Source organism: Alternaria arborescens, assembly GCF_004154835.1.
Source record: "Alternaria arborescens strain FERA 675 chromosome Unknown contig_17, whole genome shotgun sequence".
Taxonomy (NCBI): Eukaryota; Fungi; Ascomycota; class Dothideomycetes; order Pleosporales; family Pleosporaceae; genus Alternaria; species Alternaria arborescens.
The window spans coordinates 80073-106908 of record NW_021167872.1 but is presented as its reverse complement, the minus strand read 5'-3'; the positions used below and the strand labels follow the sequence as shown (position 1 = coordinate 106908).

General features: G+C 51.9%; 11 protein-coding genes across 11 annotated transcripts; 4 read left to right on the top strand and 7 right to left on the bottom strand.

The window, feature by feature from the left end:
• Nucleotides 1-1090: 1090 nt before the first annotated feature.
• Nucleotides 1091-3349, bottom strand: AA0111_g7453 (hypothetical protein; the record flags this gene model as incomplete). The annotated part of the gene is made up of 3 exons (XM_028653790.1): nt 1091-3089; nt 3143-3290; nt 3337-3349. 3 exons carry the CDS (start codon nt 3347-3349, stop codon nt 1091-1093), a joined length of 2160 nt encoding a protein of 719 aa, XP_028504981.1.
• Nucleotides 3350-3681: 332 nt separating this feature from the next.
• AA0111_g7452 (hypothetical protein) lies at nt 3682-4272 on the top strand (the record flags this gene model as incomplete). The annotated part of the gene is made up of 2 exons (XM_028653789.1): nt 3682-3853; nt 3905-4272. The coding sequence occupies 2 exons, from the start codon at nt 3682-3684 to the stop codon at nt 4270-4272; spliced, it is 540 nt and encodes a 179-aa protein (XP_028504830.1).
• A 606-nt stretch (nt 4273-4878) lies between these two features.
• Nucleotides 4879-5615, bottom strand: AA0111_g7451 (hypothetical protein; the record flags this gene model as incomplete). The annotated part of the gene is made up of 2 exons (XM_028653788.1): nt 4879-5369; nt 5435-5615. 2 exons carry the CDS (start codon nt 5613-5615, stop codon nt 4879-4881), a joined length of 672 nt encoding a protein of 223 aa, XP_028504829.1.
• Nucleotides 5616-6215: 600 nt separating this feature from the next.
• Nucleotides 6216-7509, bottom strand: AA0111_g7450 (hypothetical protein; the record flags this gene model as incomplete). Its single annotated transcript, XM_028653787.1, has 2 exons — nt 6216-7289; nt 7351-7509. 2 exons carry the CDS (start codon nt 7507-7509, stop codon nt 6216-6218), a joined length of 1233 nt encoding a protein of 410 aa, XP_028504828.1.
• A 418-nt stretch (nt 7510-7927) lies between these two features.
• On the bottom strand, nt 7928-12582 carry AA0111_g7449 (hypothetical protein; the record flags this gene model as incomplete). Its single annotated transcript, XM_028653785.1, has 2 exons — nt 7928-12463; nt 12520-12582. 2 exons carry the CDS (start codon nt 12580-12582, stop codon nt 7928-7930), a joined length of 4599 nt encoding a protein of 1532 aa, XP_028504960.1.
• A 512-nt stretch (nt 12583-13094) lies between these two features.
• Nucleotides 13095-13988, top strand: AA0111_g7448 (putative proteasome subunit beta type-2; the record flags this gene model as incomplete). The annotated part of the gene is made up of 2 exons (XM_028653784.1): nt 13095-13268; nt 13332-13988. 2 exons carry the CDS (start codon nt 13095-13097, stop codon nt 13986-13988), a joined length of 831 nt encoding a protein of 276 aa, XP_028504961.1.
• A 291-nt stretch (nt 13989-14279) lies between these two features.
• Nucleotides 14280-15732, bottom strand: AA0111_g7447 (Actin-related protein 4; the record flags this gene model as incomplete). The annotated part of the gene is made up of 2 exons (XM_028653783.1): nt 14280-15625; nt 15681-15732. 2 exons carry the CDS (start codon nt 15730-15732, stop codon nt 14280-14282), a joined length of 1398 nt encoding a protein of 465 aa, XP_028504956.1.
• Nucleotides 15733-16031: 299 nt separating this feature from the next.
• AA0111_g7446 (Glycerol uptake protein 1) lies at nt 16032-18087 on the top strand (the record flags this gene model as incomplete). Its single annotated transcript, XM_028653782.1, has 4 exons — nt 16032-16305; nt 16355-16422; nt 16469-17071; nt 17119-18087. 4 exons carry the CDS (start codon nt 16032-16034, stop codon nt 18085-18087), a joined length of 1914 nt encoding a protein of 637 aa, XP_028504957.1.
• A 2664-nt stretch (nt 18088-20751) lies between these two features.
• AA0111_g7445 (hypothetical protein) lies at nt 20752-22073 on the top strand (the record flags this gene model as incomplete). The annotated part of the gene is made up of 2 exons (XM_028653781.1): nt 20752-20827; nt 20878-22073. 2 exons carry the CDS (start codon nt 20752-20754, stop codon nt 22071-22073), a joined length of 1272 nt encoding a protein of 423 aa, XP_028504958.1.
• A 426-nt stretch (nt 22074-22499) lies between these two features.
• AA0111_g7444 (L-aspartate decarboxylase) lies at nt 22500-24212 on the bottom strand (the record flags this gene model as incomplete). Its single annotated transcript, XM_028653780.1, has 3 exons — nt 22500-23636; nt 23689-24027; nt 24159-24212. 3 exons carry the CDS (start codon nt 24210-24212, stop codon nt 22500-22502), a joined length of 1530 nt encoding a protein of 509 aa, XP_028504959.1.
• Nucleotides 24213-24612: 400 nt separating this feature from the next.
• Nucleotides 24613-26767, bottom strand: AA0111_g7443 (Nucleolar protein 9; the record flags this gene model as incomplete). Its single annotated transcript, XM_028653779.1, has 2 exons — nt 24613-26302; nt 26352-26767. The coding sequence occupies 2 exons, from the start codon at nt 26765-26767 to the stop codon at nt 24613-24615; spliced, it is 2106 nt and encodes a 701-aa protein (XP_028504952.1).
• Nucleotides 26768-26836: the final 69 nt, after the last annotated feature.

Sequence of the window (26836 nt, the reverse complement as noted above, 5' to 3'; positions counted from 1 at the left end):
CAGACGGCTCAAGGGAGGAAACCTTTTGTTCTAGTTTGCAACGTCCGGAACTCATCGGTAATTTTACGAGGTCAAGCGAAGAAAGTTTATCACTTCGGGTCAGACGTCTGCTAATTCGTTCCCTTCAGGCACAAGTACCATCTTGTTGTCCTTCGTTTTGGATACTCTACCACATTTGGTTTCGTTCGAGACATCCTTCATTACTTCCGTGGCGCTGAGTTTCTTTCAACTTTGGGGTCGAGACTTATTCGCGTTCTTAGTCTTGGGCTCGGACTTGACACTGAACCTGAATCTATATGATAGCTTCGTCCCTTTCCGCTCTTTTGCCTCGTCCATGTTCCTTTCCCTAGCCGCAGCCTCTTGTGCATGTTCACATTAAGATTGCTTAGAGCCGGAGCCGTCTCTCTCTCGAGTCGGGTGCGTGTAGAGGCCGTAGCGGAAGCAAACTCCTGTGGCATGATGCTGTTTATTGATAGCTTTAGATTTCTGGGATGATACAGATGTCGGAACCGGGATCGTATTGGCGGCGTGATATCCGTATCTGTTAACCAATACAACCTGATTGTGCAGCAAGGCTTGATGAATGACTTTGTAGTTCTGGTCCGTCAATAGGTATCCAGCCTATACTAAGTAGCCTTGTCTGGAGTTGACAGCCAGAAGTGACCAAAAAGGTCGAAGACAATGCCACGTTAAAGGCTCAGTGATGTTGTACTATAATCACTGTATCACTTCGATAGGATGCTTTGTTTCGAGATGTGGGAAGTCGAAGCCAGTTTCATCGACGTAACAACTGTGGGCGTCATTATCCCTTTGTCCATGGGTTGAAAGTTTTCAGCGTATGCAGAGCATTAGACGCATTGAATGCATAAGCGCAGAGATACACCGGCTGCCATTAAACAAATAAGTATTGAGGGTATACTACAAATGAAGATACGTGTCACAATACTTCGTGTATCCTTGCTTGTCATGGTCGTGATGAAATGCGCCTTAAAACCAACCCAAACGCGCTTAATTACAAAAACGCCAACAATACCGCAAGTCGTACGCTCGTTGTAAAGATATGCTAAGAGTCATGCAACGCTAAGTGAACCTAACCGGCAAATGCAAATCGCTTGAGGTTGAACATCGGTTTTCGGGGCGAGCACTCGCTTTCGGCTTCGCTGTCTGGCACAAGGAGGTCTTCACTCCCCTTCAATGATGATCTCCTTCTCTTGGCCGGCGTCATAGGAGGTGGTGAGCTCGCAGCTATGACTACGTCGGCTTCCGTAGCAGTCCAAGTAGAGTCTGCAAGCCCCACTCCACCATCCTTCTTGGACGGTGTTCCGGGGAGTATGGATTCTGCATCGAGCACGACAGCGAATGTGGGTGTGATTCCTCGAGGTGATGGTGTAGGTTGCCATGCCTCAGCAGGTCGACGATTTGGACGGCTTTTGTTGGCTCGCGGTACACCCAATGATGGCGAGGGACATTTGTAGGTGAACTTCGTCCGCAGTTCACTCATTTGAGATGACATTACAGTGCTGAAAACCGAGTCGGGTTCCGGTGAGGATGCTGGTGTGAGGGTACCGACAGTATCCTGAGATTGCGCAGTACTGCCTCTAGAGAAGATAGTCGACTGTGATTCGCTTCCTCCGCTAGACTGCGTGTCGCTGAAGACGCGTAGCTTCTTCTTGGATTGAGTCGCAGCTTCTTCTAGATCAGCCACCTCGACCATAACTTCCTGGATGGAGTCATCTGAGTAAAGCTCAAAATCTTGGTCAGTTTTTCTCCTACTCTTCTTCGCTCGGTGTAATGTTGGGCTCGGCTCTGGTATGGACGATTTGAAGAATTCACTGCGGACGATACTCTCACCGCCAGCAGTAGGGGTATCGGAAACGGAATCGGAGCACAGTCGTTGTCTCTTAGAAGGATGCGGAACCGATCGTTGACCGGCCGTTGGATCAGTCATCGTACGTCGGGGTGGTTGAGGCGCCGTACTTGGCGTTGGCGGATGCGGCCGCAAGCGTGAGATTGGGGCAGGTACTGCAGCCCATCCGCTAGAATCTCGCTGCTGTTCCAATAGTACTTGCTGACTTGGTGATGGTGTGAACAAGTTTGGAGACAACTCCGCTAAAGGAGTACGTTTGGCTTTGAAGAACGAGTCGATAGGCTTCATGCCTTTCGCATCTGGTGTCTGTACAACTGCTGAAGCCCTGCGAGAAGAGGCAAGAGGTATTCCGCTAGTTCTCCTGTTGCCCATGACATTTATCGGAAGCTTCGTACGTGGGTATAGTTCACCCTCGGCAACACCCGTGGCGATATGTGAAGGTACTTCTTCTCCAATATAAGGCATGTCGGCAAGGTTGACGCCCTCTTCGAGTGGCGTAAGATTGACCAGTTGTTTTGCGACTGGACAATAGACCCACTGGTAGAGGAAAGTCTTCTCTGCCTGATCAAATGACTCCATGAATCCAGCTGGCACCTTGAGCTTGCCGTCGAATTGAGCAGCCTTGACAAGGCGATCGACAGTCTTGTGCTTCCGCAGCATGCGGTGGGCAGTCTTGAGGCCCAGTCCACCAATGCCCGGTAGGTAGTCGCAACCACTCAGGATGCACATTCTTCGGAAATCGGCGTCGGACCAACCCACCAAGCTTACCTCCCTGCAGGCGGCAAAGTGATTTCTGTTGACCTCGATGCACTCTCCCCACTTGTCAAGCTTTGTTATCAGACATTTGACGCCGAAGACGAGCAGGTCCGAATCTTCGGATAAGACACCGTCGATGATGCCCTTCCGTTCCAGGTATGCCAGTTGCGAATCAGCCTCGTAAGGAGCGACAACGTACTGGACATTGTTTCGCTTCAGCTCTTCGATGACCATGCGCGCCATCTCCGGTGTCACGTCAACGCTCTTCTGTAATTCCTGTTGCGCTTGTGCTGTCTTCCCAACTTCCAAAAGTTCGAGTCCAAGCCTCTTGCCCTCTTTTCTCCGCTCTCTTCGACCCTTCTCCGTGCCAGCTTTGCTCGGTAGGTTGTCGCCATCGAATACAAGGTAGGGTGTGACGCCGAAGTGGATAAGCATACGGACGCGGTGCATGACGAAGTCGACATATCTAGGACTACGTTAGCATGTGAGCGTCACATGTACGCCGCATTCGGTGCATACTTGGTTGTCGGCTTCTCAAGCGCCAGTTCGACGGCACAGGCTGCGGTACCACGGTGCAGCCAACCATACGTATCTACGCCAATCGTCTTGCCGGCGTACTTTTTGAGGCTACATGGTTGCTGGACCGACTTCAGTAGTGGAAGAAGGCCTGTTCCAGGATTAGTATTGCAAGGTGGGTGATCGAATGTACCAACCGGAGATGCCCATCTTGTACCCTTTGCCGCTCACGCGTCCGGTCTATACAACGGACTGAGACGCAGCAACTACCGCAACATGGTGGTATCGTGAACAGGCAATAGGAGAAGGGAAGCTCTTGAACACTAGTACACAAAGGACAAGAGAAAAGGAAGCGCGTTCGCGATCTAAAGTGTGGAGCAGTCATTGATCGCGGGTACACGAGATGACAGGAACGCGCCCCGCTAACACCTGCTCTAGTCCGCATCCGTCTGCTAGCGTGATTTCCGTCGCCGACTCGCCGATGGATATCCAAAATTTCTTACTCCCAACACCAGCACCAAACAAAGTATCAAACATTCAAAATGGTCAGCAATCGCCTCGACAAGGTGCATAAAAAGATCACCAAGAAGAAGGGCAAGAACCCTAATCTCCATGAAGGCAGCCGGGACACAAAGCGGTTACAGAGCGCCGCGCAGAGAGATGACAAGCTCAATCGCCTTACTAAAGTCCGAGAACACCAAAATCGCCCATACCGTATGCATACTGTTGCCAGTAGGTTGACATGATATAGCTAACGCGTGGTAGTGCTGAGAGTCAAATCGTTCCAATCATATACCACAGAGCATGATTCACCACTCAGTGTATCAGAAATCCAGGCTATGATCGAGGACTACTTAGGTCGCGATGACGAAGAGCTGGCAAAACTGAAGGCAGAACGTCGCCCGGGACGGCCACCAAGCACACGTCAAAATCTGTTGGAGATCAACCAGAAAACTGAGCAAGACGAGTATGCCTCTGGCTTCTGGGTACCGGACCTCGAGGATGTCATCAATCTGAGGAAGTTGAAGGAGTGGAACGGCCAGTGGGCGCAGCTTGCCACGCTTAAATTTTCCAGGATCTCGAAAGGAGGTTTCAAGAAGGAGTCTAGTTTCCCACCAAAGGGCATGTCATGAGCGCTGGAAACTGTTCCAAATGCGGCCCCGAAGACTTATCAAGAGGCCGATATGCTACGCTCTAGTGGTTTCATTGCGCGACAGGCGATTGCTTTTGGTTTTCGGGATCGCTGATGCTGATGCGGGAGGCGGCGGTTTCTGCGAGACTTCCTGGAGGTTTCCGCGCCTATCAACAGCCCTACGATCTTATTTGTGCGAATCTGGCATGTGCAGTCCGTATCCATGACATATGATCATGGGTGCGGATTCCATAACACACACGATTTCTGCGCATTATCAGATCGTGCAATGTCCTTCAAAAGCTTGTATCGAGCAAGCACATAGCGACTACTTAATTATCGCCTACGTACCGATGGACTCTCTGGAGACTGGATTGGAAGACTGGTGCGCTCTTGGACTTGCAAAACAATCGATACAATTCCAGTAATGGCGAACGAGTGACCCGGGACAAATCGAGAATTACACTCTAAGGAGCATCGAACATAATTCTTATCAAGCTACAGCTCCGTTCGGAGTTTCGGCAACATATATATATATACCCAGAGAAAACTACCTTTCTGTATCTTCCGAGAGCTCCACTTTACCCATCCTATGACTACACCCGATCTATTTATATTGTTGAAACGCGACATGCCAGATTTTTATTCCCTTATGCCCTTCCCTCAACAATGGGATGACCCTCGCAAAATCCTCGGTCTTACGAAATGCCATATGTGCCTCTACGTCCGGCCATCCGACAAATCCTGCAAACAGTTTTCCATTGACACCCTCACCCAGATTCTCATGCTGATGCGGCTCAACACTCCATCCGCCAAAAACGCCTTTAACTCCCGACTGCGGCATTTCAGCAGCCTGAGCGCGGAATTTGGAGAACTGGGAACTGTATTGGTCCTGGTGGTAGTCGGGCGCAAAGTAGGCGTTTATGCACTCAGTGACGGGCATAGCAAATGGATTGTCGGATGTAGAGTATTCAGCGGGGAACTTGACGTGGAACATCTCTGGGCCGCTGGCTACAAGCTTCTCCATAATGTTTGACAAGAAGGGTTGGTATCCCGGGGTGCCCTCGAAAGTTTTGTGGTCATCGATAGATTCCCAGTCTATAGTCGATCAGCGAGAAGATGATAGCGGTCAGCTGACCAGGGACATAATGGCTATCACATACCTACGAGCATCTGGACTGTATCTGGGTTCTCAATTTGACGACCCCAGTACAATGCCTTACAACCAGGCTGCTTGGCAATGGTACTCAAGGTTGATTGCCATACTTCTTTCGCCTCGCCTAATGAAAGATCCAGACCAGGCTTCATATGCAAGTAAACAACTTCTGTGACGCTTCCAGACATCGTGTGTTCAGGGATGTAAATGACGACGATTATCTGAGTATAGTGTGGTAGGAGAGAGTTCAGGTTACAAGAGAAACGCCAATCAGAACTCGTGTCTGTTGTATGGAGTTCAGGATAATAACGAAGGAGAAAAATACAAGAGAGATGATGTTTCCCAGTGATACTTAAGTATCATATGTTACGTGCGTATGATAAGTCTTTTATCCCACATTGATGTAGTGAGAAGGCGCGAAGCGGGGTTGGCGAACGAAGTGGGAACTCAGACACCGTCGGCTCATTGCATTCTTCCATGTCCGGGACATATCTAGACTGGTGTCTACAAGCAAACAATTTACGGCCAAAAGATCGGTGTCAAGTAGAGATTCCCACTTCAGATATGGGGAAACGGTCAGATAAAAAAAAGCCGCATATTGTCTTCATGGGCGAGAGCTCCATCAATGGCCGATCGGACACCTTGATACCTCCGACGCACAGAACAAGAACTCCAACTCGTAATCCAAGCCCATCGCTGACTCTGCGCATCTCCAAGTACGCTTCAAGCACAAATGCTAATGAATACCTCAATCCAAGTCATGCGCAAAGGAATGCACTACCAATGTATCAGCCCCTGCGATTCCGACGCCGCGCATGTTCCGTACTCCAATGTCCATCGTTCTTGTATGCAGATGGAACGCCTCCTGTTTTCAAGATGTGTCGGCAGGACGCACAGGCTATAGTGTTGCAGCTGGGACATTGCTCTGCAAACTTGAATAGTGGTCGGGTGCAATGCGCACAGATGTGATAACCTTCAACTTTGTTCCACCAACACCTGTGGTCACAGTTACCGAAACTTGCGTTACGTTCATTGGATCTTCTGGTTCGCTCTTTGTCTGCTTCTTGCTTTCTAAGTCTTTCCTGTGCTTCTTCTTCTTCTTGACAGGCTTTCAATATTGCCTCCCAAGCCGCACGTTCCTTTCTCGCGCGCTCTGCAGATTCTCTTGCTTGCTCCGCTTGCTGTTGTCGGAACCTCTCTGCCGCTTCTTGGGCAGCCTTGTTCCGCTCAGCCTGCTGTCTTGCCTGCTCTTGGCGTCGTGCCTCGTAGGCCCTCTCTCTTGCAAGCCGCTCCATATTCGCTTTGTGAGCCTTCTCAGCCGCTATACGTTTCTCCTCCTGAACGCGTCGCTGTGCGAGTTGGTCACAGAGCTGATTCAGTTGTGCTGTGGCTTTGTTTAGGGGTATCTGCTTGATCCGAATAGCGTTGTCCGCGTTGATGGAGGCCAATCTGATCTCACTCTTCTCTTGGTCACTCAGTCTTTTGCTCAAGAATGCAAAAACATTCCAGGCGTACGGAACATCATTCGCTAATCTTGTTCGGTCCTCATCAATTATGGCATTCAGGCGGTCGATTTCGGCTACGAGGGGCTCGACGAAATTCCGAGACCGTCGGATTTGCTCCATCTGGTATCTCTCAAATTCTAGCCACTCTCGTCGCTTTCTGTCGCTTTCTGCTTGCGCACGTGCTTCGTCTTGAGCTGTTGTGTCGGGACGAGGGGATGCTTGATACCTCGGTTGTTGGGTGGACGTAGGTTGAGGACCAGGTCGACTGCCAGATGATGGCGCCTTTGGCTGTGGTCGGCTTCGATCATATTCGACTCTCTTGTCTACATCTCCTAGGATCTCCCATGCTGCATTAATCTGCGCCTAGTGTTAACATTGCACACGTACCAACGCACTCCCTCCCTGTACCGATACTTACAAGCTGGGTCTTCGCAGTCGCGTGTTGACATCCGATGTTTTTGTCCGGATGATGCAATCGTGCGAGACGGCGATACGATGCCTTGATCTCGTCATGAGGTGCGGTTGGTGGCACCTCTAAGGTAACGTAGTAATCGTGTGCGGGTGCAGTGGGAGCCATCTTTCGCGTAGACTAGCTGTTACAGTGAAAGCCCTTAGAAGTCATAACATCCTAAAATGTTTGGTGCAGACAGATTACGATTGAACGGAGACGTAATGCTAGAAACATTCAGCATTATGAGGAAATTGAGGCTGCAGCCTGGACGAGGCTGTGGTTTCTAAGCGCCGTGCCACTGCAACCCATGTGCAGACCGCCAGAGAAAGCGAGAGCAAGAGTGAGAACGATTCGATGTCAGTCAATATCAACTAAACCGCAGCGAGAACCCATGATTTGCACTGCTCACTCCATCTATGCAAGATGTATTACATTTTCCTTTACAGTCCCATATGCATGCAATCGCTATCCAAACGTCCCAAACAACAATTACGCTTAATCATACACAATCATAATCCAACACCTGTATCGACAAACACACCTTTTAATTAACCTTAGTAGCCTTGATTCCACGATCGAGAAGGGCATCCTTGAGACCCTTGGCAACCTGTTTCCTCGTCCTGGCAGTCTGTCGCAAGCTATCGATGTTGTCATCAACCAGGTCGCTTAGACGCGCAATCTCTTTGCCTGTTGTCGGGCTGCCTTCGGGCGTGTAGAATAAACCATAGCCCTTGCTGGGTGTAGGAGTAGCCTCAACGTCTGGAGTCAGAGCACGACGGTTCAGCTCGCTCAAGCTCATCTTGTTACGGTTGGTAGGTGGCGTAGCGTATGGTGTGTCGGCAATGCTGCGGCGTAGATCCGTGCCGCGTGATCGTCGGGGAGTACCGGCGTTGCGTGAGGAGGATGAGGAAGGACGACTGGAGTCTGCGAGGCCAATCTTGCGCATCTGTGCCTCGAGGACGAGGATATCGTTGTTCTTCTGCTCAGCTAGGCTGGCCAGTCGAAGGACTGTCTTCTTCACGGCTTCCATAGATGGCACCGCCTTTGTGCTGCCGTTCTGGGCGTTGTGCGAAGCCAGACGTGAGCGCAAAACTGCGACGGCGTCTTCAGCTTTACGTAGCGATGTCAACAACTGGGCATAATCGTTACGCAGGGCTTTCTGCCCGTCCGCAAGCTCCTTCGGCAACGGCGCCTTGCGGAGTGCTTCTGCCTTCTCGGGGTCTTTGCGATTGATGATCTGGCGGCGGATATCGTTAAGACGAGTCATCAGCTTGGCTTTGTCGTGAAGTAAGCGGGCGAGTTGTGTAAGCTTGAAGAGCACGTCTTGTACTCGTCCAGCATCAAGCTCTCGCTCAAGCTCATCTTCGAGAGAACGTAAGGCTTGGATCTCACACAGGGTGAACTCCTCGAACCAAGAGCCATGAGCTCCTTCGTCTTGGACATCATCCAGCATACGTCGATCGATTGTGTGGTCGGACCGAGGCTGTAGGTGATATTGTGTGAATGACTTGATAGATCGCGCGTTCCAGCCAAGCGCGTCCACCATGCCGTTGATGTCCTTGTAGATCAACTCGATCTGAGCGGCGTGGCCGGTCTTGCTAGGTGATTTGCCACCACTGTAATTCTGGTATGCGACAAACTCCTCCAGGTTCCGGCTGGGTTCGATCGGCTGCGAAAGCTGTGCCCGCATCCGCTCATCTTCTTCATCTTCAAGATCGGAGAACTGTGGTTGTGGCGTCGGTGGTTTAGACCCAAGCATAGATGAGCTTAATGAAGCACCCGGTGCGACCAGAGGTTCTCTTCGAGGACGAGACGCTGAGCTTGAACGAGCTGGGCTAGGCGAGCGAAGGTCTTGGGCGCGGTTCGCTGGGGGTGGGAAATTCGGTTTGGCAGGCACTGCGGGCTTGGGACCCTTGGCTGGTTGTTGTCCAAACAGCGATGAGCCTCCAAACGATGGCTGACTAACAGCGGGTCTCGAAGGCTGTGAAAACAAGGAGGGCTGGGCAAGTGAAGCGCTGCTACCAGACTGGGATGTGGCGCCGGATTTCATGGTAGGAGGAGTCGGTGCAGGAGGGAAGAAGCTCTTTGACTGATCCATCCTTTCCTGCAAGCTAAAGCCAGACGGCTTCGTAGGCTGCGACTTTGACGCGTTGTTTGGTGGATATGTTTCATCGACTTCTTCAACGTCATCCTCATCCTCATCCTCATCCTCGTCAAAAGAGTCTTGCTCGTCCCCGTCTTCATCCTCGTCGCTCTCCTCATTGTCGTCATCATCGTGGTCATCCTCATCTTCGTTGTCAATAGGGGATACATCGACGGAAGAACTGGGTGCTTCTACTTCAACACCAGGACTGCCAGCAAGAGGAGGCAGATCGTCGCTAGTCGACTTCGGTAGCTTCGTGTTGATGAAGTCCGGAGGTAGAGGCGCGTCGTCAACCTTGGATGATTTAGCCTTGGTAAAATCTGGCGGTAAAGGTGCGTCATCCGCAGGGGTGGCGGCCTCTTGTGCAGGCGGTGCTGCTTTGGGGGTCGCGCTCTCTCGTGCAGGAGTATCGCTGGGGAATAGTGGCTTCGATTTTGGTGGCGATGCCGGAGTGGTTGAGACGTAATTTGGAGGAGCTTCACTCGCGGGGGTAGCTGGCGGCTTCATATCTGTCTTTCCTAGCATGTTGGAAAAGTCACTACCGAAGAATGAACCGTTGGCAGGAGCCGCAGGCTTCGCTGGATCGTCCTTAGCCGTGCCGTCACTAGCAAAGGTGGTGCCGAGCTTGAAGCCACCTGCAAGGCCAAAGAGGCCTTGTGATGCTGGAGCTTGTGGGGTGGGTGTAGCCTCATCCCTCTTTCGGTCGGTATTCGCGTCGCTGTTATCAGATGCCTTAGACTCGAATGAGGCTGTGTTAAACGAAGACTTTTCTGGTTGTCCAAAGATTGAGCTGCTCTGCTGTGCGGGTGTATTTGCCCAGGAGGGTAGTGAAGATCCGGTATTAGAGCCAACAGTCACAGTAGAGCCAAAGCTTGGCTCCGTCTTCAGACTCCCAAAGCCTGACTTTTGTTGCCCTTGTCCAAGCGATGCAAAACCTGAGCCTGTTTGCGCGGAATTGTTGCTTCCAAAGCTCGAGAAGGAACTCGATCCTCCAGCACCTCCAAACTTGGCAAAGCCAGATGAGCCACCAGCAGCAGCCGAAAAGGGGTTGGACTTGGATTCTGAAGATTGTGCAGGTGCTCCCCATGGTGATGCTTTGTTTCCCATTCCGCCCGCTGCTCCAAAACCGGAGCCACTACCAGCACCCACAGCGGACGGTGCTCCAAAAGCTGGCTGAGAAGGCTTACCGATTGCAGACGGTGTTCCAAAAGCCGACTGAGAAGGCTTACCAAATGACGAGGCAGCACCAAAGGCAGGTTGAGAAGGCGCACCAAAAGTTGGCTGAGAAGGCTTACCGATTGAAGACGGGGCGCCGAATGCAGGTTGTGCAGGCTTACCGAACGTTGGGGCAGGCAGACTCGTAGCAGCAGTGCCGAATCCAGGCGTTCCGAAGCCAGGTGGTGTGGGCTTCATCAGAGCGGGAGTTGGTGTACTGAAGCCATTTCCGGTGTTGCCACCAAATGCGGGAATGCCCGACGTTCCTGGAGTTGCGGGTGTTCCCACGGACTTGCTGAAGGGGGTAGAGGTAGCGATGGGAAGTTTTGAAGCAGGAGTAGAAGCCCTTGGAGTTGACGATGACGAATGTTTGGTAGCTTCGCTGTTGAAAATGAGACCAGGGTAGCGTTCGCCAGCCTCGATAGACTTGTTCCAGACAACCCACCAGGCCGAAAGAAGACCTTCGTGAGTAAGAGCCATGTATGCAGGCAATGGCCACGGCGCCTCGTTGATCTCTTCCAAGGCAGGGATAGGACGCAGTATTTTCTCCTTGCTAGACAGATCCAGTGCCTCACCAATGAAGACGCTATCGAGTTCGTCCTCTCCATAAGCCGTTCGCGGTACCTGAGCCTTTTTGGTATCGTCGACACTGACAAGCATGAGCTCGTTGCAATTCTCCTGATGTGGAGAGATCTTGCTGCTGGTCGAGGCCAAGATCGCAATGGAATCTGCATGGGAGGAGGTGATGATGAGCATGTCGTCGAGATCGGGCTTCCAGTTTTGTAGGCGCGTGGACGAGATGCGTGCAGGGAGTTGGCGGCGTGGAGGTTCGAATGCTTCGGGAAGAGGATCCCAGGCCAGAGAATGATATGTGAAAGACCTCCAGTCTTTGGTAGATTGTATGACGCTGTACTTCTTGGGCTCGGGGCTGTCCTGGTCTTGGTTCTTGACGGAGTACACAACCAGGAACTCTGCAGTTTTCAACCATGACACGCCCGTCGCCTCGTGGCTTTCATCCACGTCCGGAGGCCGAGGAATAACGCCCTTGAGCTCTCCATTGGCCATGTGTATAGCGCAGGTGCCGTCAGTGGAGCCAGAGACGACAGCCTTTCCGCGCGCGCTCCAAGCGGCGCAGTTGACATCGTGCTCTAGGATCGTCCTTTTGGCGCCGCTTCCCACGTCGCATATCTCAAGCTTGCCGGAATCGAGGACAATAGCGAAGTACTGTTCAAAATCAGGAGAGGGATTCGGTAGGAGTGCTCGAATAGTCGTGTCGGTTGCCAATTTGTTGTCTGCATCTCTCTTGCCTCGGCTGACAACATCCGCAACACCGTAGATAACCACACCGCCCTCAGCTTCATCGGACGTAACCAAAAAGTCTCCATCGGCGGAGAATGCGACATGGCGTAGGTTGGAAGTGGAGATGGTGATGTCAGGTGTGTAATCTGCCACTACATCAATGTCGCGGTTTTCGAGGCGCGGATCATCGGGTTGCTCGATGGCATCGGCGATGGTCTTGTTCTGGAAAGCTTTGCGCAAGGTGTCTGTGGATGTGATGACGAGGGCGTTGGGGCCGGCGGCAGCGAGAAGACCGGGCTTGGAGGCGACAGAGAGCAGGTTGGCGGAAGCGGGAGGCAGATTGTCGGTGGGCCATGGCTGGGGCAGGATCTTGACCTTCTTGGGGCCTTGTTTGCCTTGGTTGAGGACTTTGAAGCCAAGATGCTGCGTAGTTGTCAGTCAGTACTGTCGCATGTCGGTGTGGTGCAAGCTATAGCTACCTCAGTTTCTACCTCTGGCACCTCAGGCCCAGCCTCGACAGCCGGCGCGGGAATCTTAGACATTCTGCAAGACTTGCAGGCCGAACAGGTTCTGGCGCGTAGGAGGCTCGGCTTGGTGTCGCGCGTAGGAGTTCTCAGCTTATTCATATATGCATCGGAGAACGTGCGCGATCGCGCGTGAACAGGGTTGATGTGTTTTGGGAAAGAGCAAACAGGCCGCTATAGGCTAGGCGGAAGGCGTTCCAAAGACTAGAAGACTATTGAAACGGCGGTGATGTAAGGAGGATGTGCCTGGCGCTCTGGACAGTGAGCGACAAGCATGCGACCATTAGCTCGACACTTTGAAGCGACGCGCTTTGTTGTTCTGAGAAAGTTCCCGAGCTAGTGGAGCTGCATGGCCGTGCCAAGCCTACCTCCAAGCTCCAGGCACGACAGCTACGCAACCTCACCGTCGCCGCCGCCGCCTACACAACCCCCGGACCAGACTCGCGCCATCAACACACACACACCAAGCTACACGCCGTCTCTGCAACAAACCACCCCCACGACTCTACCGGCAGCTTCGCAACAACACCATGGGCGGCTTCGACTTCTCCAACCACAACCGCAATGCGGCTCTCCACGCTCAGGGCATCCCGCTGCCCAAGGCGACGAGCACAGGAACAACCATTGTCGGATGTCTCTTTGACGGCGGTGTGGTCATCGCAGCAGACACACGAGCCACCAGCGGCCCCATCGTAGCAGACAAGGTAGGCTCGTCCCTGCCAGAGACGCAGCAATCACCGTGGACATAGGTCTGACATGTGCTGCAGAACTGCGAGAAACTCCACTACATCTCCCCTCACATTTGGTGTGCCGGTGCCGGTACCGCCGCAGACACCGAGTTCACCACCGCCATCATCTCCTCCAACCTCGAACTGCACGCCCTCTCCACCGGCCGCAAGCCCCGCGTCGTTACCTGCATGACCATGTTGAAGCAGCACCTGTTCCGTCACCAAGGTCACATTGGCGCCTACCTCGTTATTGCGGGTGTCGACCCCACCGGCGCACATCTCTTTACCGTCCACGCCCACGGCTCCACCGACAAGCTGCCGTACGTCACCATGGGTTCGGGTTCATTGGCCGCCATGTCCGTCTTCGAGACACAGTGGAAGCAAAACCTGACAAGGGAGGAGGCCGTCACACTCTGCGCAAACGCCATTGAGGCAGGTATCTGGAACGATCTGGGCTCAGGTAGCAACGTGGACGTGGCGGTCATCACAGAGGAGAAGACCACATTGATGAGGAACTACAAGACACCAAACACCAGACAGCCCAAGCAGAGGAACTACAGGTTCCAGCGGGGAACTACGGCGGTGCTGAACGAGAAGATCATCACAAAGGAGGAGATCAGCAAATATGTTACAGTACATGAGCTCAAGGATGGCGACGTAGCTGGAACAGCCGAGACGATGGACATAGATTCGTAGGGGGGGGTGTAGGTGACATGGCGTTACGAACATGAATGTGTACTATTACACCGAAACGGGGTTCAAGACGGACCACCTCAGCCGAATAGCTACAAGGCAATATGATGACGATCAATGAACATTTCAGACATGCAGAGCGAGTATCAGATGAGGACAATGTTCAGTCGTGGCATCTTTTGAGTATTACGCTACCTAACAAAACAGAATGGATCCAAGGCCTTCATTGCAGGCAACATGTCGAGCATCTACGTCCTTTCCCATCGTGTACGCGTCGTCTATAGATTGTATTGTTTAACGACACCTCTTCTCGACAATACCAGCACCATGCTCCTCGTACTCCTTCCTTGAAATCCACAGCTGGTGGAAGCTTCCCAGACTAGCCAGTATACTGCCGCCGATCCAGGCTGCGTACTTCCTCTCCACCACACTACCCGGTGCAATGAGCTTGTTCCTGGTGCTGGGGTAGATGGCATTGATTTCGTAGTTGAGGCGTTCGTTGAATTTGTAAAGGAGTGTTGAGCCACCCGTCACGACAATGTTGGACAGGAGAAGAGGGCGCTGGTCTGCGTCCACTTGTTGGACTGCGGCTTGGACAAGTCTTGGGATCGTCTGCTCGGGCTTCGGCGCGGGCATGGTTTCGCTAGCGAGCGCGGCGCTATGGTCAAAGAGGCCTTCAGCAGCACGGAACCTCTCGATTCCAAAGACTTGGTTCCAGCCGTCGGGCATCTCAAAGGGTCGACCAGGCATGCTCTTTGCGAGTTCTTCGTTCGTGCTGAAGCGACCGGGGCCGGGCCAGACTTCTACAACCGACTCCTTGAAGGATGTGAGAATGCGCTCTTCTTCGTTCAGACGGAACGAGTCGGTGGGTGGCGTCTCGAAGGTCTTGTAGGTTGCTTGGGCGGGTTGGCCGGCGTCGACGGGCGTTTTGCTCTTGACCATGTAGTGTGGGGTCAGTGGTACTTCGGGCTGGGCTTGCTTGAACGACGTTCGTATCTGGTCAGAGACGAAGTTTCCTGCTAAAGGCGATTTCTGTACGCCCTTTCGCAGCACCATGCCATCGAGTACAGGAGTGACCGACGTATGCGACGCGCCAACGTCAATGATGATACCTGACGCTTTTCCCGATGCAAAAGCAGCCAATACACCTGTCTTTTGTAGGAAGAAAGCTGGCGTGCCCCAGTCCTCCATGGCAATCTCAATGTACTTTTCCCGTGCTTTTGCGCTGTTCCAGCCTGGTTCTGTGACGAGCAGCGGGCTGTCTTCCAGAGGCTTCTCGTTGTTCTCTAACGCGTCCATATCCACGTCCATACCCTCCCCGTTTTCGTTCTCGCCGTTTCCGTCGTTCAGGCCGTTTTTCGTAGGGTCGGTCGCTTTTGCGCCGGTGAGTCGACTCGTAATCGCATACTCCCACAGCTTGGTCGCGGTATCCCAGTCCTCTACTATGCCATCCGAGCCCCAGTAATTCTTGATATCTAGGCCGCCGATCGGTGCATGTATCGCATTCTCGCCAAAGAGGTATTCGCCGGAGGAAGTCTGGCCGTAGAAGGAAGGGCAGACGGATTTGGGCACATCCTCGCCAGCGAATCCAGCGCGTACGGTCGAGTATCCGGGGTCCAGAACGATCGCGGAGACCTCATCTACACATATCAGTCAGTATGCGCTGTGCGTGAAGCTTCGTGGAGCTTCACGTACCTCCAGCATATTCTCCCGCAGCTGGTGCGGTCGATGCGTTGGGGATGTTCATCGCGCGCGATTATCGGAATGCGCAAATCGTGGTAAAAGTTTGGTGGTATAGTCAGAGATTAATTGACGCGTGATTGTCTGTCTCTGGGACTGTTCGGACGTTGTGGTTGGGGGGCCGGGTGCTGGTGTTGGAGCGTAGCTGTCGCCAGACGCGAACTCCAAAAGTTGAAGTCGAGGTTGCGGACCTGCCTGGCCTCTGTCACCGCACCTGTCCCCCGCGCCTCCACTCCGCATAAGTCAGCGACGCACATGCAGAGCCATTCAAACACCAGAAGATGAAAAGATAGTCTAGGCAACACAATGGTGCTCAAATTCATTCGCCAGCTCTACTCGCTGGACACCCTTGATACACGCTTCGTTGTTCCGGCCACCTCACCCCCGAAAGAGGCGCTCGAAGAGGCCAAACTTGATCCCGCTGGGCCAGTACCAGTCAAAGATGGTCGAGACGGGAGCAAAAACCCAGAAAATAGAAGCCATCCACCACTATGGAACACGCCGGAATTCTACTTCTACTACGTGGTCATTCTGACTAGCGTGTTCTTTATGTTCAAGTTGGTGCTAGATGTGTCTCAAGGTTGGTACAGCATAGCAGAAACAGGGTAGATTATGCTAACTGTTTGTAGAATCTCACCCAAACTATCCAAAGTTCGACCATCTGTTGTCTGATGGTTGGATTCCTGGACGCAAAGTGGTATGTCACATCATTACCTATCACATGCCATGGGCTGACTTTCTAGGACAACACTGACGCTCAATATGGCGGTTTCCGTCAGAACATTCCCTATCTTTTCATCGTTGTTGTACTTCATCCTATCTTGCGCAAGGCCTATGATTCGTTCTGGAGAGCCGACACATATACTCAAGTCCGCTCTTCATCAGCCATTGGAGGTCTTACCATGGGCTTGACTCCCAGTGCTGCAGCAGATGCCCGCATGAACCAACGCGTTTCCTTCGACCTTCTCTTTGCTGCCGTTTTCCTTGCTGCTCTGCATGGTTTTTCTGCGTTCAAGATCCTTGCCATTCTATACGCCAACTACTGTATCGGAACCAAGCTTCCGCGGCAGTATGTACCAGCTGCCACATGGATCTTCAATGTAGGCACTTTGTTTGCGAACGAGTTCTCGGACGGATACTCATACGCCAACATCCTCGGGGTTTTCCTCCCATCAACTGTGTCCGAGAAAGGCGAGCCAACATCCAACTTTGGTCACACTCTGGACAGCTACGGCGGTCTGATACCCCGTTGGGAAGTCCTTTTCAACTTCACCATTCTTCGCTTGATAAGCTTCAATCTTGACTATTACTGGAGTCTAAACACCCGCACTAGTAGTCCCCTTGAAGTACTTTACCCACCCTTCCTTAGTTCGATATGGCTAATAACATCAAGAAGAAACAACTCGACCCTTCCAATCTCTCCGAGCGGGACCGAGTCACTATACCCGCTAAACCCACTGATTATACGTTCCGCAACTACTTCGCCTATGCCATGTACTCGCCTCTCTACCTCGCTGGGCCCATCATTACTTTCAATGACTACATCGCTCAATGCCGATACAAATCTCACAGCATCACTACCAAGCGAACCACCCTCTACCTTGTTCGTTTCATTGTTGTCTTGCTCACCATGGAAATCATGATTCATTACATGTACATGGTCGCCATCTTCCATGCCAGACCCGATTGGTCCCAGTACACACCAGCCCAGCTTAGTATGCTGGGTTTCTTCAACCTAAAGCACATTTGGCTCAAGCTTCTCATCCCGTGGCGCTTTTTCCGTCTCTGGTCTCTGATGGATGGCATTGACCCTCCCGAGAACATGGTCAGATGCATGTCTGACAACTACTCCGTCATGTATTTCTGGCGTGGGTGGCACCGCAGCTTCAATAAGTGGAGTTTGAGATATCTCTATATCCCGCTGGGTGGTAACAGGGGCGAAGGCATGTGGGGCAAGGCAAGGTCAATTGGAAACTATCTCGCCGTGTTTACCTTCATAGCAATTTGGCACGACATTCAGCTTCGATTACTTATGTGGGGTTGGCTTGTCACGCTCTTCGTCCTCCCAGAGATTATCGCTTCGTACATTTTCCCCGCGAGGAAGTGGAAAAACAGCCCGGATGCGTATCGCTGGCTATGCGGTGTTGGTGCTGTGTTTGAGATCTTGATGCTCATGACAGCCAATCTCGTTGGCTTTGCGCTAGGGGTTGACGGCCTGAAGGACTTGGTTCGTGGCATTGTGGGGACATGGTCTGGCTGGATGTTCCTTGCTACGGCTTGTGGCGCGTTGTTCACTGGTGTGCAGTTTATGTTCGAATGGAGGGAGAAAGAGAAGAGGGGGGGAATCAAGATGAAGTGTTAGACTTCGGCGGTCTATTCGATTGGTTGTACAGATAGATGTTATTCGGGTTACCCTTCTAGTACTACTCTCGGCAGGTGATCACCGCAGCCGATGCTTCACATCTTTAGTGATATCTAGAGATATGCATAAGGCTCATGTTCTTCTCGACATCTTCCCAGCTTACATAGTGATACAGTACTTCGCGTCTTCTCCCTTTCCTGACTCTTAGCATATGTTTGCTTCCCGTCACAGCACTCAGTATGTCTCACAAAGCAAGCAGCCTGGGTCCCGCTTGGTCACGTAGGACGGAATGCAGGAAGCACCTTCGTTGTAAGCCCTGTTGTAACTTTCCTGTCGCTTGGTCCCGCTTCGGTGTTTGACAAGCACTGCTGCTCAGAGTTTGTGGTCGGTTACGGAGATATCATCGATCTCAATGTCGCATACAGTTGGTCAGCAACCGGACGCTTGTGTCTTCTCAACAGCTGTGCCAAAGACACCCATGAACGGGTCGAGGTAGTCACGAGTACAAGATGAGTAAATCCAGTGACACGGCAAGCATAAAGACAGCCTCAGATCATTTAGCTGGATGGTATTTTTCGATACTCGAAAAACACTCAAATACTGTAAGTGAGTTGGAGGGTAGGTAGTTCAATAAGATTGAACTAGAGTGGTCGTGATTCTTGCGCGTGCGAACAGAAAAAATACCGAGCAAAAAAAGTGCAAAAAAAGTGCAAAAACAGAGTTTCGAACCCACGAAGGGTGAATGTTTTCCAAAGATTGAGTAAGTGCAGTGTTGTGCGGGACTCGCGGTCACTTCTGGTAAAAGGCAAGAAATGAGTTCGTACAAATCCTCGCACTGCACATTAGCACTCCGCAAATATCAGGTATATATAGTGAGCAAAGGTTATCGTTGATGCGTGCAAGACTGGAGCGCGACAACGCTAATGGAAGCGAGGGCCAGTGCAGGCGGCGAAACCCACGGTCTGCAACGAACATTGAAGAGCTGGGCCTGCGGTGTTGCCTGTGCGGTCATCGCTCGAGTCGTGCGACTTGCTCCATTCGCGCAACTCTCGTGGTTCAACTTGTGGTCTTGTCGCGTCTCGAGTTGGCAGGTAGTTAACGCGCATTGAGGCACGGAAAGGGGTGGAGGAGGGGAGATGGTGTATGCCCCGCGCTTGATTTCTAGGAGGGTTGACAGCTTTGTGGCGGCACACGTGCCCCGTTATCGGGGTCGTTCTAGGCTGCAGGCCTACTTGTTCACATTTCAGTGCCCACCGACGACGTTTATAGATCATCTAATAAGAGAACGACACAGTCATTTGATCGCAACGCATGCGTGGTTCATCGATGCACATCCAGAAACCCTCACTTTACCTGTGAGTGATGCAGTCATGCCAGGCGTCGTCTCCAACTGGTTTCAAGTGCGTAACATCATCTGGTCTAGCTCTTTGATCCTTTGTTCTTTTTCCTTGGGACTGCATCTTCCATCTGCAAGCTCAAGAATCTTCAGAATGCTATTGTCCAGTCACGACTTGTGAGCGCGCGTACAAACGACAGACATCTCGATTCAGTCTGAGTATCTAATAGCATCGCTCTTAGATTCTCGCCTTCAGTAGTCTTCATTCAAGTCGCGATGCATTCCACAACAAATCACTCCCTCTGTACTGTATCCCCTACTATCTCTTCGGACCAATTTCATTCTGTTTTCACTTTTCAGCAACAACCCACACAACCAATGGACTTACTGTCTTCTTGTTCTTCACGGACGAGAGACTAGTACCACACGCCAACGTCTCACTTAACAAAAGATTGATTGGAGCGTTCACCGCAAATGGCAATACCAACAGACATTTTGCTTACAGCAAACATTTTACATCCGCCACAACACGATGGCATGCTCTCGAGGCTGTATGTGTGTACAAATAGACACGCAAACGTACAACCAGGTGGCCTGGCTTGGCGAATCTCGATCGTTTACTGTCTTCATGTCTCTGTCCTTTATTTTTAATCCGTTCACATGTTCATTAATGTTCATGTATGGGCGTGTTGGCTTCGCTTCTTCATGACTTGATTCGATACGCAACTACATTTTTCAGCATCCTAGTCCTGAGAAGCTACGTGCTCGCCAGACAAGCTCTGAATTATGCTGCCTGTTCTGACCTAAATTGTTTCCTTCTCCACTTGGTCCTACTCGTTGAGATGTTTGTAGTTCTGCGCCTGAGGCAGTTTGATGTTTCATCCCATGTTCCTTACTCTAAGTCCAGTCCGCGTTTCACCCCGCATCTCCTCATTAAAGGCAGTCGCGACCATGATATCTGGTCCCTGCAGAAAGATCTTCTTCGCTGTTTGTCGTCATTGCCCAAATGGCGCTGGTGCAGCCCGAAAGACGCTAGCGTAGGCAGGTACGAGTACCGATACAGCGCATAGTCGTCAACATCACCTGCTGCGCTTCCTCTTTCACGCCGGATACAGTCTCTACCGTTGCCTTTGGCTCGTGGCTTCTCGCAATCAACTCTCTTCCATTCCTTCAACTGCAGGCAGTCAGTCGCTCATTTCTCATACCTATACCTGCGTTGCGCTTCACTCACCAAATCTCACCCAAACACTCCACAACATTTCCACAAACAGCACCTTTACGTTGTATATACAGCTCAGACATTCTATAACACTCGCTTCATCATCGCCATGAAGTCCATCGTTCTAGCGAGCGCTCTGGCAGCTGCCAGTCTTCTTGTGAGCTCTGTGAGCGGACGCCCTCTCAGTAAGTTGCAAGAGCGATTAGCAGCGCGTCCTTTTCGTAACAAGCTATAGACCACAAACGTATGCTCGTTACCGAGGTGGTATACGTCACCGAGACGATCGCCGAAGCTATTGTCTACGTCGACGAGGCGGGCGCGCCTTATTGGACCACAACTTCGACGGTACTCACCAGTTCTCCCTCCGTAACTGTAGCCACATCTACAGCCGAGGCAGTGCTTTCGAGTTCAGGTTCAGCTCCCTCACTTACCTCGTTCGAATGGCCATCGTCTACACTCGTTTTACCTCTAGTGGAACCTACTGCTGTCAGTGCCCAGGATGCGACTACGACACAGGCGCCCCCTTCTACCACTTCTGAAGTATCATCTGCAGTGCCTGCTTCCACACAAGAGCCTGAGCCCGTACCTCAGCCACCAGCTCCAGCTGATGATGTTCCTTTCGACGAGGCCGCTGCTGGTACCCTGCCTCTAGGCATAACTTGGGATGCCTACACTGGGTCTGCCAATTGCAAGAGTGCGGATCAACTCGCTAGTGAATTCAGTAAGATGAAGGACTACAAAGTGATCCGAATATACGGGATGGACTGCAACCAGATTCCGCTTGCAATTCAGAACGCCATCAAAAACGGTCAAAAGCTCATGGGTGGCGCATTTCTGGATACCAGCGGTGGCGGCGAAGACCTTGACCAGGTCATTCAGACCTACAAGAGCGCTATCGATCAGTATGCTGGCGGGAATTGGGATGTTCTCCAACTCTTCGCAGTCGAGAACGAGCGCGTCAACGAGCACAGAATGACATCCTCGCAAGTCGTTGACGCCATTGGTCGTGCTCGCAATCAGCTACAAAGCTTCGGTTACAACGGACTTGTGGGTGCAGTCGAGACTGCACCTGCTATGATGGATAATCCTGCTATCTGTGGAGCTGCAGATGTGGTCATGGTCAACATTCACGCCTTCTTCGACAGGAACACAAAGGCTCAGGATGCTGGTACATTTGTCAAGGGCCAAGTTGAGCGTGTGAAATCCGCCTGCGATAACAAGCGTGTTGTCGTTACTGAGTCTGGTTGGCCTCGCGAAGGTAATGCCAATGGCGCGGCCATCCCCTCACCCGAAAATCAGCGTATCGCTCTTGAATCGATCCGCTCCAATTTCAACAGCGACATGTTCCTTTTCAGCGCCTTCGACTCGGGCTGGAAGGCAGACTCTGCATCAACCTTCAACTCTGAGCGTTATTGGGGTGTGATCGATTAGCCGTGCTGAATGGAGCTAGCATACATTGTTGGAAGGATATCGCGGATTGCATCTTGCGACATGCATCTTCCAACAAGCAAGTTTGCGCGCTCATCACTTATGCCATTTTTCTTGCCGATGTACCTGCAGCCTAGTGCTACACAAGTGTGCGTGGAAGATCATTTCTGATGTTGGCATCCTACAGGTATGGATACGAAAAACATGCGTCATGTAACATAGATAACATGATACCAAATGAATGAATGCTTCCAGATCAAGTATTTTACCAGACTTGTGTATGCGCTACCTGTACAAGGCTCCCATTTATGACTTTCGACGACGTGATACCTAATGCTTCACGTGTGGAGCATATAGACTCCAGATGTGGTATCTTTGTTCTTCTGCCTTCTGCTGACTTCCATAATTCCCATTGTCATATCAACCTATCTAATACCCCAAATCTGTCGCCGTCTCTTCAAGTGCCTTGACGAGCCCATCTAGCGTCCCCTTGATCAACCCCCCATTAACCACGACTCTGAAGAACTTGCCCTTCTCCCCAGGGGCAAAGTCAATCATGAACCCCCTACTGATAAGTTTATTGGCAATCTCAGTCGTTGCCTTACTATTGTCGTCCGCCTCATCCCCCAGGTTTCCTCCTTTGGCATAGTAAAAGCACACCTGCTGACACGGTAGCGGCTCGGGACTGATCGTCTTGAAGTTGCCGCTCTCCTTCAGTTTGCTCAAAAGATACTCTCCGTTCTCGTACCCACGGGCTACCAAGTCGCTGAAGTGCTGCGCACCGTAGTATTGAAGGGCTAAGAACATCTTGAGCGAGTCAGCGCGACGACCGCATTGAGGTGTTAGATCAGCAAGATCGTAGATGTCCGCTGCGTCGGTACCAGGTGCGTTGTGGAAGAGATAGCCAGCGGGTAGCGTAAGTGCGCGGTAGAAGGTGTTCATGTCGCCGCCGAGAAGGAATGAACATGTCATGGGCACGCCGAGCATTTTGTGCGGGTTGATGGTTATGCTGTCGGCGAGTTCAGCGCCCTTGAGGCGTGATTCACGGTATTGGGCGTTGAAAACTACGCTTCCTCCCCAGCTGCCATCGATATGGAACCAGAGGTTTTGCTCTTTGCAGATCTTGCTGAGAGCGGTGAAGGGGTCAAAGGAGCCGAGGACGGTGGTTCCGGCTGTTGCGTTTAGGAAAAAGGGTGTTTCGCCTCGGTCTTTGCTTTCTTTCACACAGCGTTCGAACTCGGAGGGAATGATACAGCCTCGATCGTCGACAGGGACAGAAATCACGTTCTTGGAACCGAGACCGAAGAGGTTGGCTGCTTTTTCGACCGAGTAGTGACCGTGGGCTGATGTGAAGACGGTGAATTTGCGGGATCCATTGCCGTCAGTTTTGGTCTCGGGGTAAAGGTTGTTGCGGGCAATTACTATGGCAGCACTGTTTGATGCACTGCCGCCTGGTTGGGAGATGCCTCCTGAAGTGGTGGAGGGAAGGCCAAATAGTGAGGCCAGATACTTTGTAGTGCGTTTTTCAACAAGTGTTAGCACAGGCGAGACTTGGTATACGTGTGACTGGTGGTTGTTAGTCGTGCTGCCTTCATGAAATCTAGAGCGCAAAACATACATTGGTGTTCAATACCGCCAATAACAGCTCGCTGACTACTCCCACAGCATTTGTGCTTGCGTACAGCTTGTCTAGGAACCCTTGATCCCATGTGTTTACGGAGTACTTCAGAACACTTCCCACGAGCTTCACCAGTCCATCCTTACCGGCTCTCTCATCCTTGATTTCCAGCTCTTCCTTGATGATGGATTCGAGCTTCTTAGGTGGGTGATGTTCCACTAACGCGGTTCTAGGCCCGCCACCTTCGATCTTCAGTCCATGGCCTGTGTGTTTTGTCGCTGCGTCTTCGTCTGCGGAGCGAATAAAGGGTATTATCAGCTCTTGCACGGCGTCGAGAAGCTGTTCGTGTCATTAGCAGGTATCTCCATAGCTGACCTTGAACTTTGATTGGTATGTGATGATGTGATGATGAGCCATGTGACTTCAGGCGATTTCGGAATATTGCCGGAATGCACTTCCGAGGTACGTACATCTTTGACTTCATCAGCGCGATTGAGTGGTTTTTCTTGCTGTGTGTGAGACATGTCGAAGTAAGTTTGCACGGGTTGCGGGAAGGTGCACGAGTTTTGTCAAGGACGTGGGTTGTGTCAAGGTATTGAGTTGTGTTGGTATTTAGATGTAAGTCGACTGTAGAAGAAATCACAGTCTACGAGGAGGATTGCTAAAGAGATCGGCGTTATCGCCGACTTGGAATAATGACGAACATGGAGTCATCGATTGTGTCTACTCGGGGTATAAGCCCACATTCCTAACGCGAAAAGGTTCTCATGCAAGTAAGCCACTAAAAGGTATCTAGAGTCGTCGAATCAGAAAAATGTGTACTCAGGACCCACCCTGCTTGAAAAACGCCGTTTTTACATGCCCATATGTTCAGGAACCGTGCTAAACATTAGAAAATCCTTGTACGGAAACTCAATGAGACTGTTATTGCGCCGCAAGACTCTTTGCCTTGCTGCTTCCGCTGCTGCTTGTTGTTTGGCTCCCCTTCTTCGGCTTTTTGCCATCCTTCGCTTGCACGGCCTTGGCAGCTGCGTGCTTTTGCCGTGCCAATTCGATGGCGGTCAAGTGTCTTCCCTGTCGATGGTTTTGTGGTGGTGTCGCATCGCCATTTGATTCTGGGAAGCTTTGGAAACCATCGTTACCGGCTGTATAACGCGATTGTGTGACCCAGTCCCCGCGTTTGCGTTTGTATAGATCCATGCGCCAGTTTCGCCAGACTGCGCGACCTACGAAGGATTCGCGTAGCGAGTTCTCATTCTCGGCTAGCTCTTCAGCAATGCGCTCGCGGATAAAGGCAAGGCCAGCTGTACCGTGCCATATGGCGTCGATGACGTGAGACGCGGCAGGGTCGAGTGCAAGCTCACCAATCTTTCCATAAAACTGTTGTATCATCTTTCGTCGGAAGATGACGGACGCATTCTTGGACATCAAAGCTGCTTGCAGCGTCCGCGATGCTGTAGAGTCCCGGGCAAGCTGGACGGCGAGTTCAGGAGAAAGATTGGCGAGGGAATCAAAAACAAGCTGACCAAGAGGTCCATCCACCGTCATCATGGTTTGTGCCAACAGTGAACCGTGTACCTTTTCTGGCGAATGCTCGTGTTTAGCACGGGGCTTGCCATCCTCCTCACTGAGCTTGAGGATACGTGTGACTTCAAAGCCGTTGGAGCCAGCATATGCAGTCTCGAGCTGAGCTTTGATAGGCGAGCAGTCAATCTCTCGAGCCACGCATCGCTCAATGAGGGTCTTGATAACTCCTGTCCGGCCGCGTTCTACCAGACTGGGAATTTGGTCCACGATCTGGCGCATAGCCTCTTCTAGGTCGTCCTTTCCAAGTCGTTCCAAGATCTTCCCAACCACGTAGGCCGCAATCTCATTGCGTGCTAGCGTACCCATTCGCTCCTTGAAGAATTCTCCGTAGATGGCCTTGAAGACCTTTCCGGGCGCATTCTCAATGATGACTTCCAGTAGTCGGGAACCGATAGTGTCGTACACGAGCCCATTGATCAAGATGGCACTTTCCGTTCCCTCGGCGATAGGATTGTCGGGCAGGAGTCGGTGGATGATGGACTTTTCGTCCTTGGCCCGCGACTTGCCAAAGTGGGAAAGTTCCAGCTTGAGCAACAGTTGTAGGGTGGGACTACCGAGTGGGTGTGTGGTAAGAGTGCGGAGGTAATGCGACTCGATGCCGGAGACACTCTCGGTAATGACCTTCTCCAGAGCTTCCGAGAAGCTTTCAGGGACGGCTCTCTCTTCCAACAAACGTTCCTGCTCTTTCTCTGCACCTGAGACGGTGACCTTTTCCTTCTTCTTGCTCTGCATGGCCGATTTGTTCTGTTTTTCTAGCGGAGCGCCCGACAAGATGACTAACAGCACGCGCAGTACATGCGACGCATATTTGTCCGTCATCAGGAAGCCCATGTAACCTTCCAGCTCGCCCAGCGTATATAGGAACAGATTCTCCATGGAAACGAGGACTTGATCGGGGTCAGAAGACGGCGGCGTTTGAGGTTTCTCGGGTTTGGTGGCAGTCTCCTGGGTGACGACAGGCGCAGCTTGTATGAAGAGGGCTTCGCAGCAGTGAGAGGCAAATCGATTCTGGACGAGGTTGAGGAAACTGCGATGTGTTAGCATATTGGATGCGGAAAGAGCGACGGCGCACATACTGGCCACTGAACTTCTGGAACAGGCCCTTGAGCTGGTCTGGCGAGGAAAGAAGAATGAGGCGCTCGAGTAGGCGCGACGTCTGGCTGTTCGCCATCTTCAGTTCCTTTCCGTCGGCCTCCCTCCAGACGCTGGCGAGGAAAATGTCGCGGTCTTCCGAAGTCTCGAATTGGTTCAGCTCGAGCATCTCGTCAGCCTTCTTGAAGTACTCCTGCTCCTGCTCGTCGAGCATTCCATAGAAGGGTGTCGCATCCGGACGGGCGACATCTTGTTCGGCGACATGTTGCGCAGGGTTTTCAGCTTCGAGCTGGTCGATGTCTTCTTTTTTGAACCGCTTTGCGCTCGCATCGTCGTCGACATCCCTCTTGCGCTTCTTCTGCTCCTCGCGGCGGCCGCGTTTCTTGTGTTCCTTGGGCATGGCGGCTGGCGATGACGGCAGCGGCGCAACACAAAAAAAGTTCGCAGCTGTCGGCTATTCGGCGGGGAG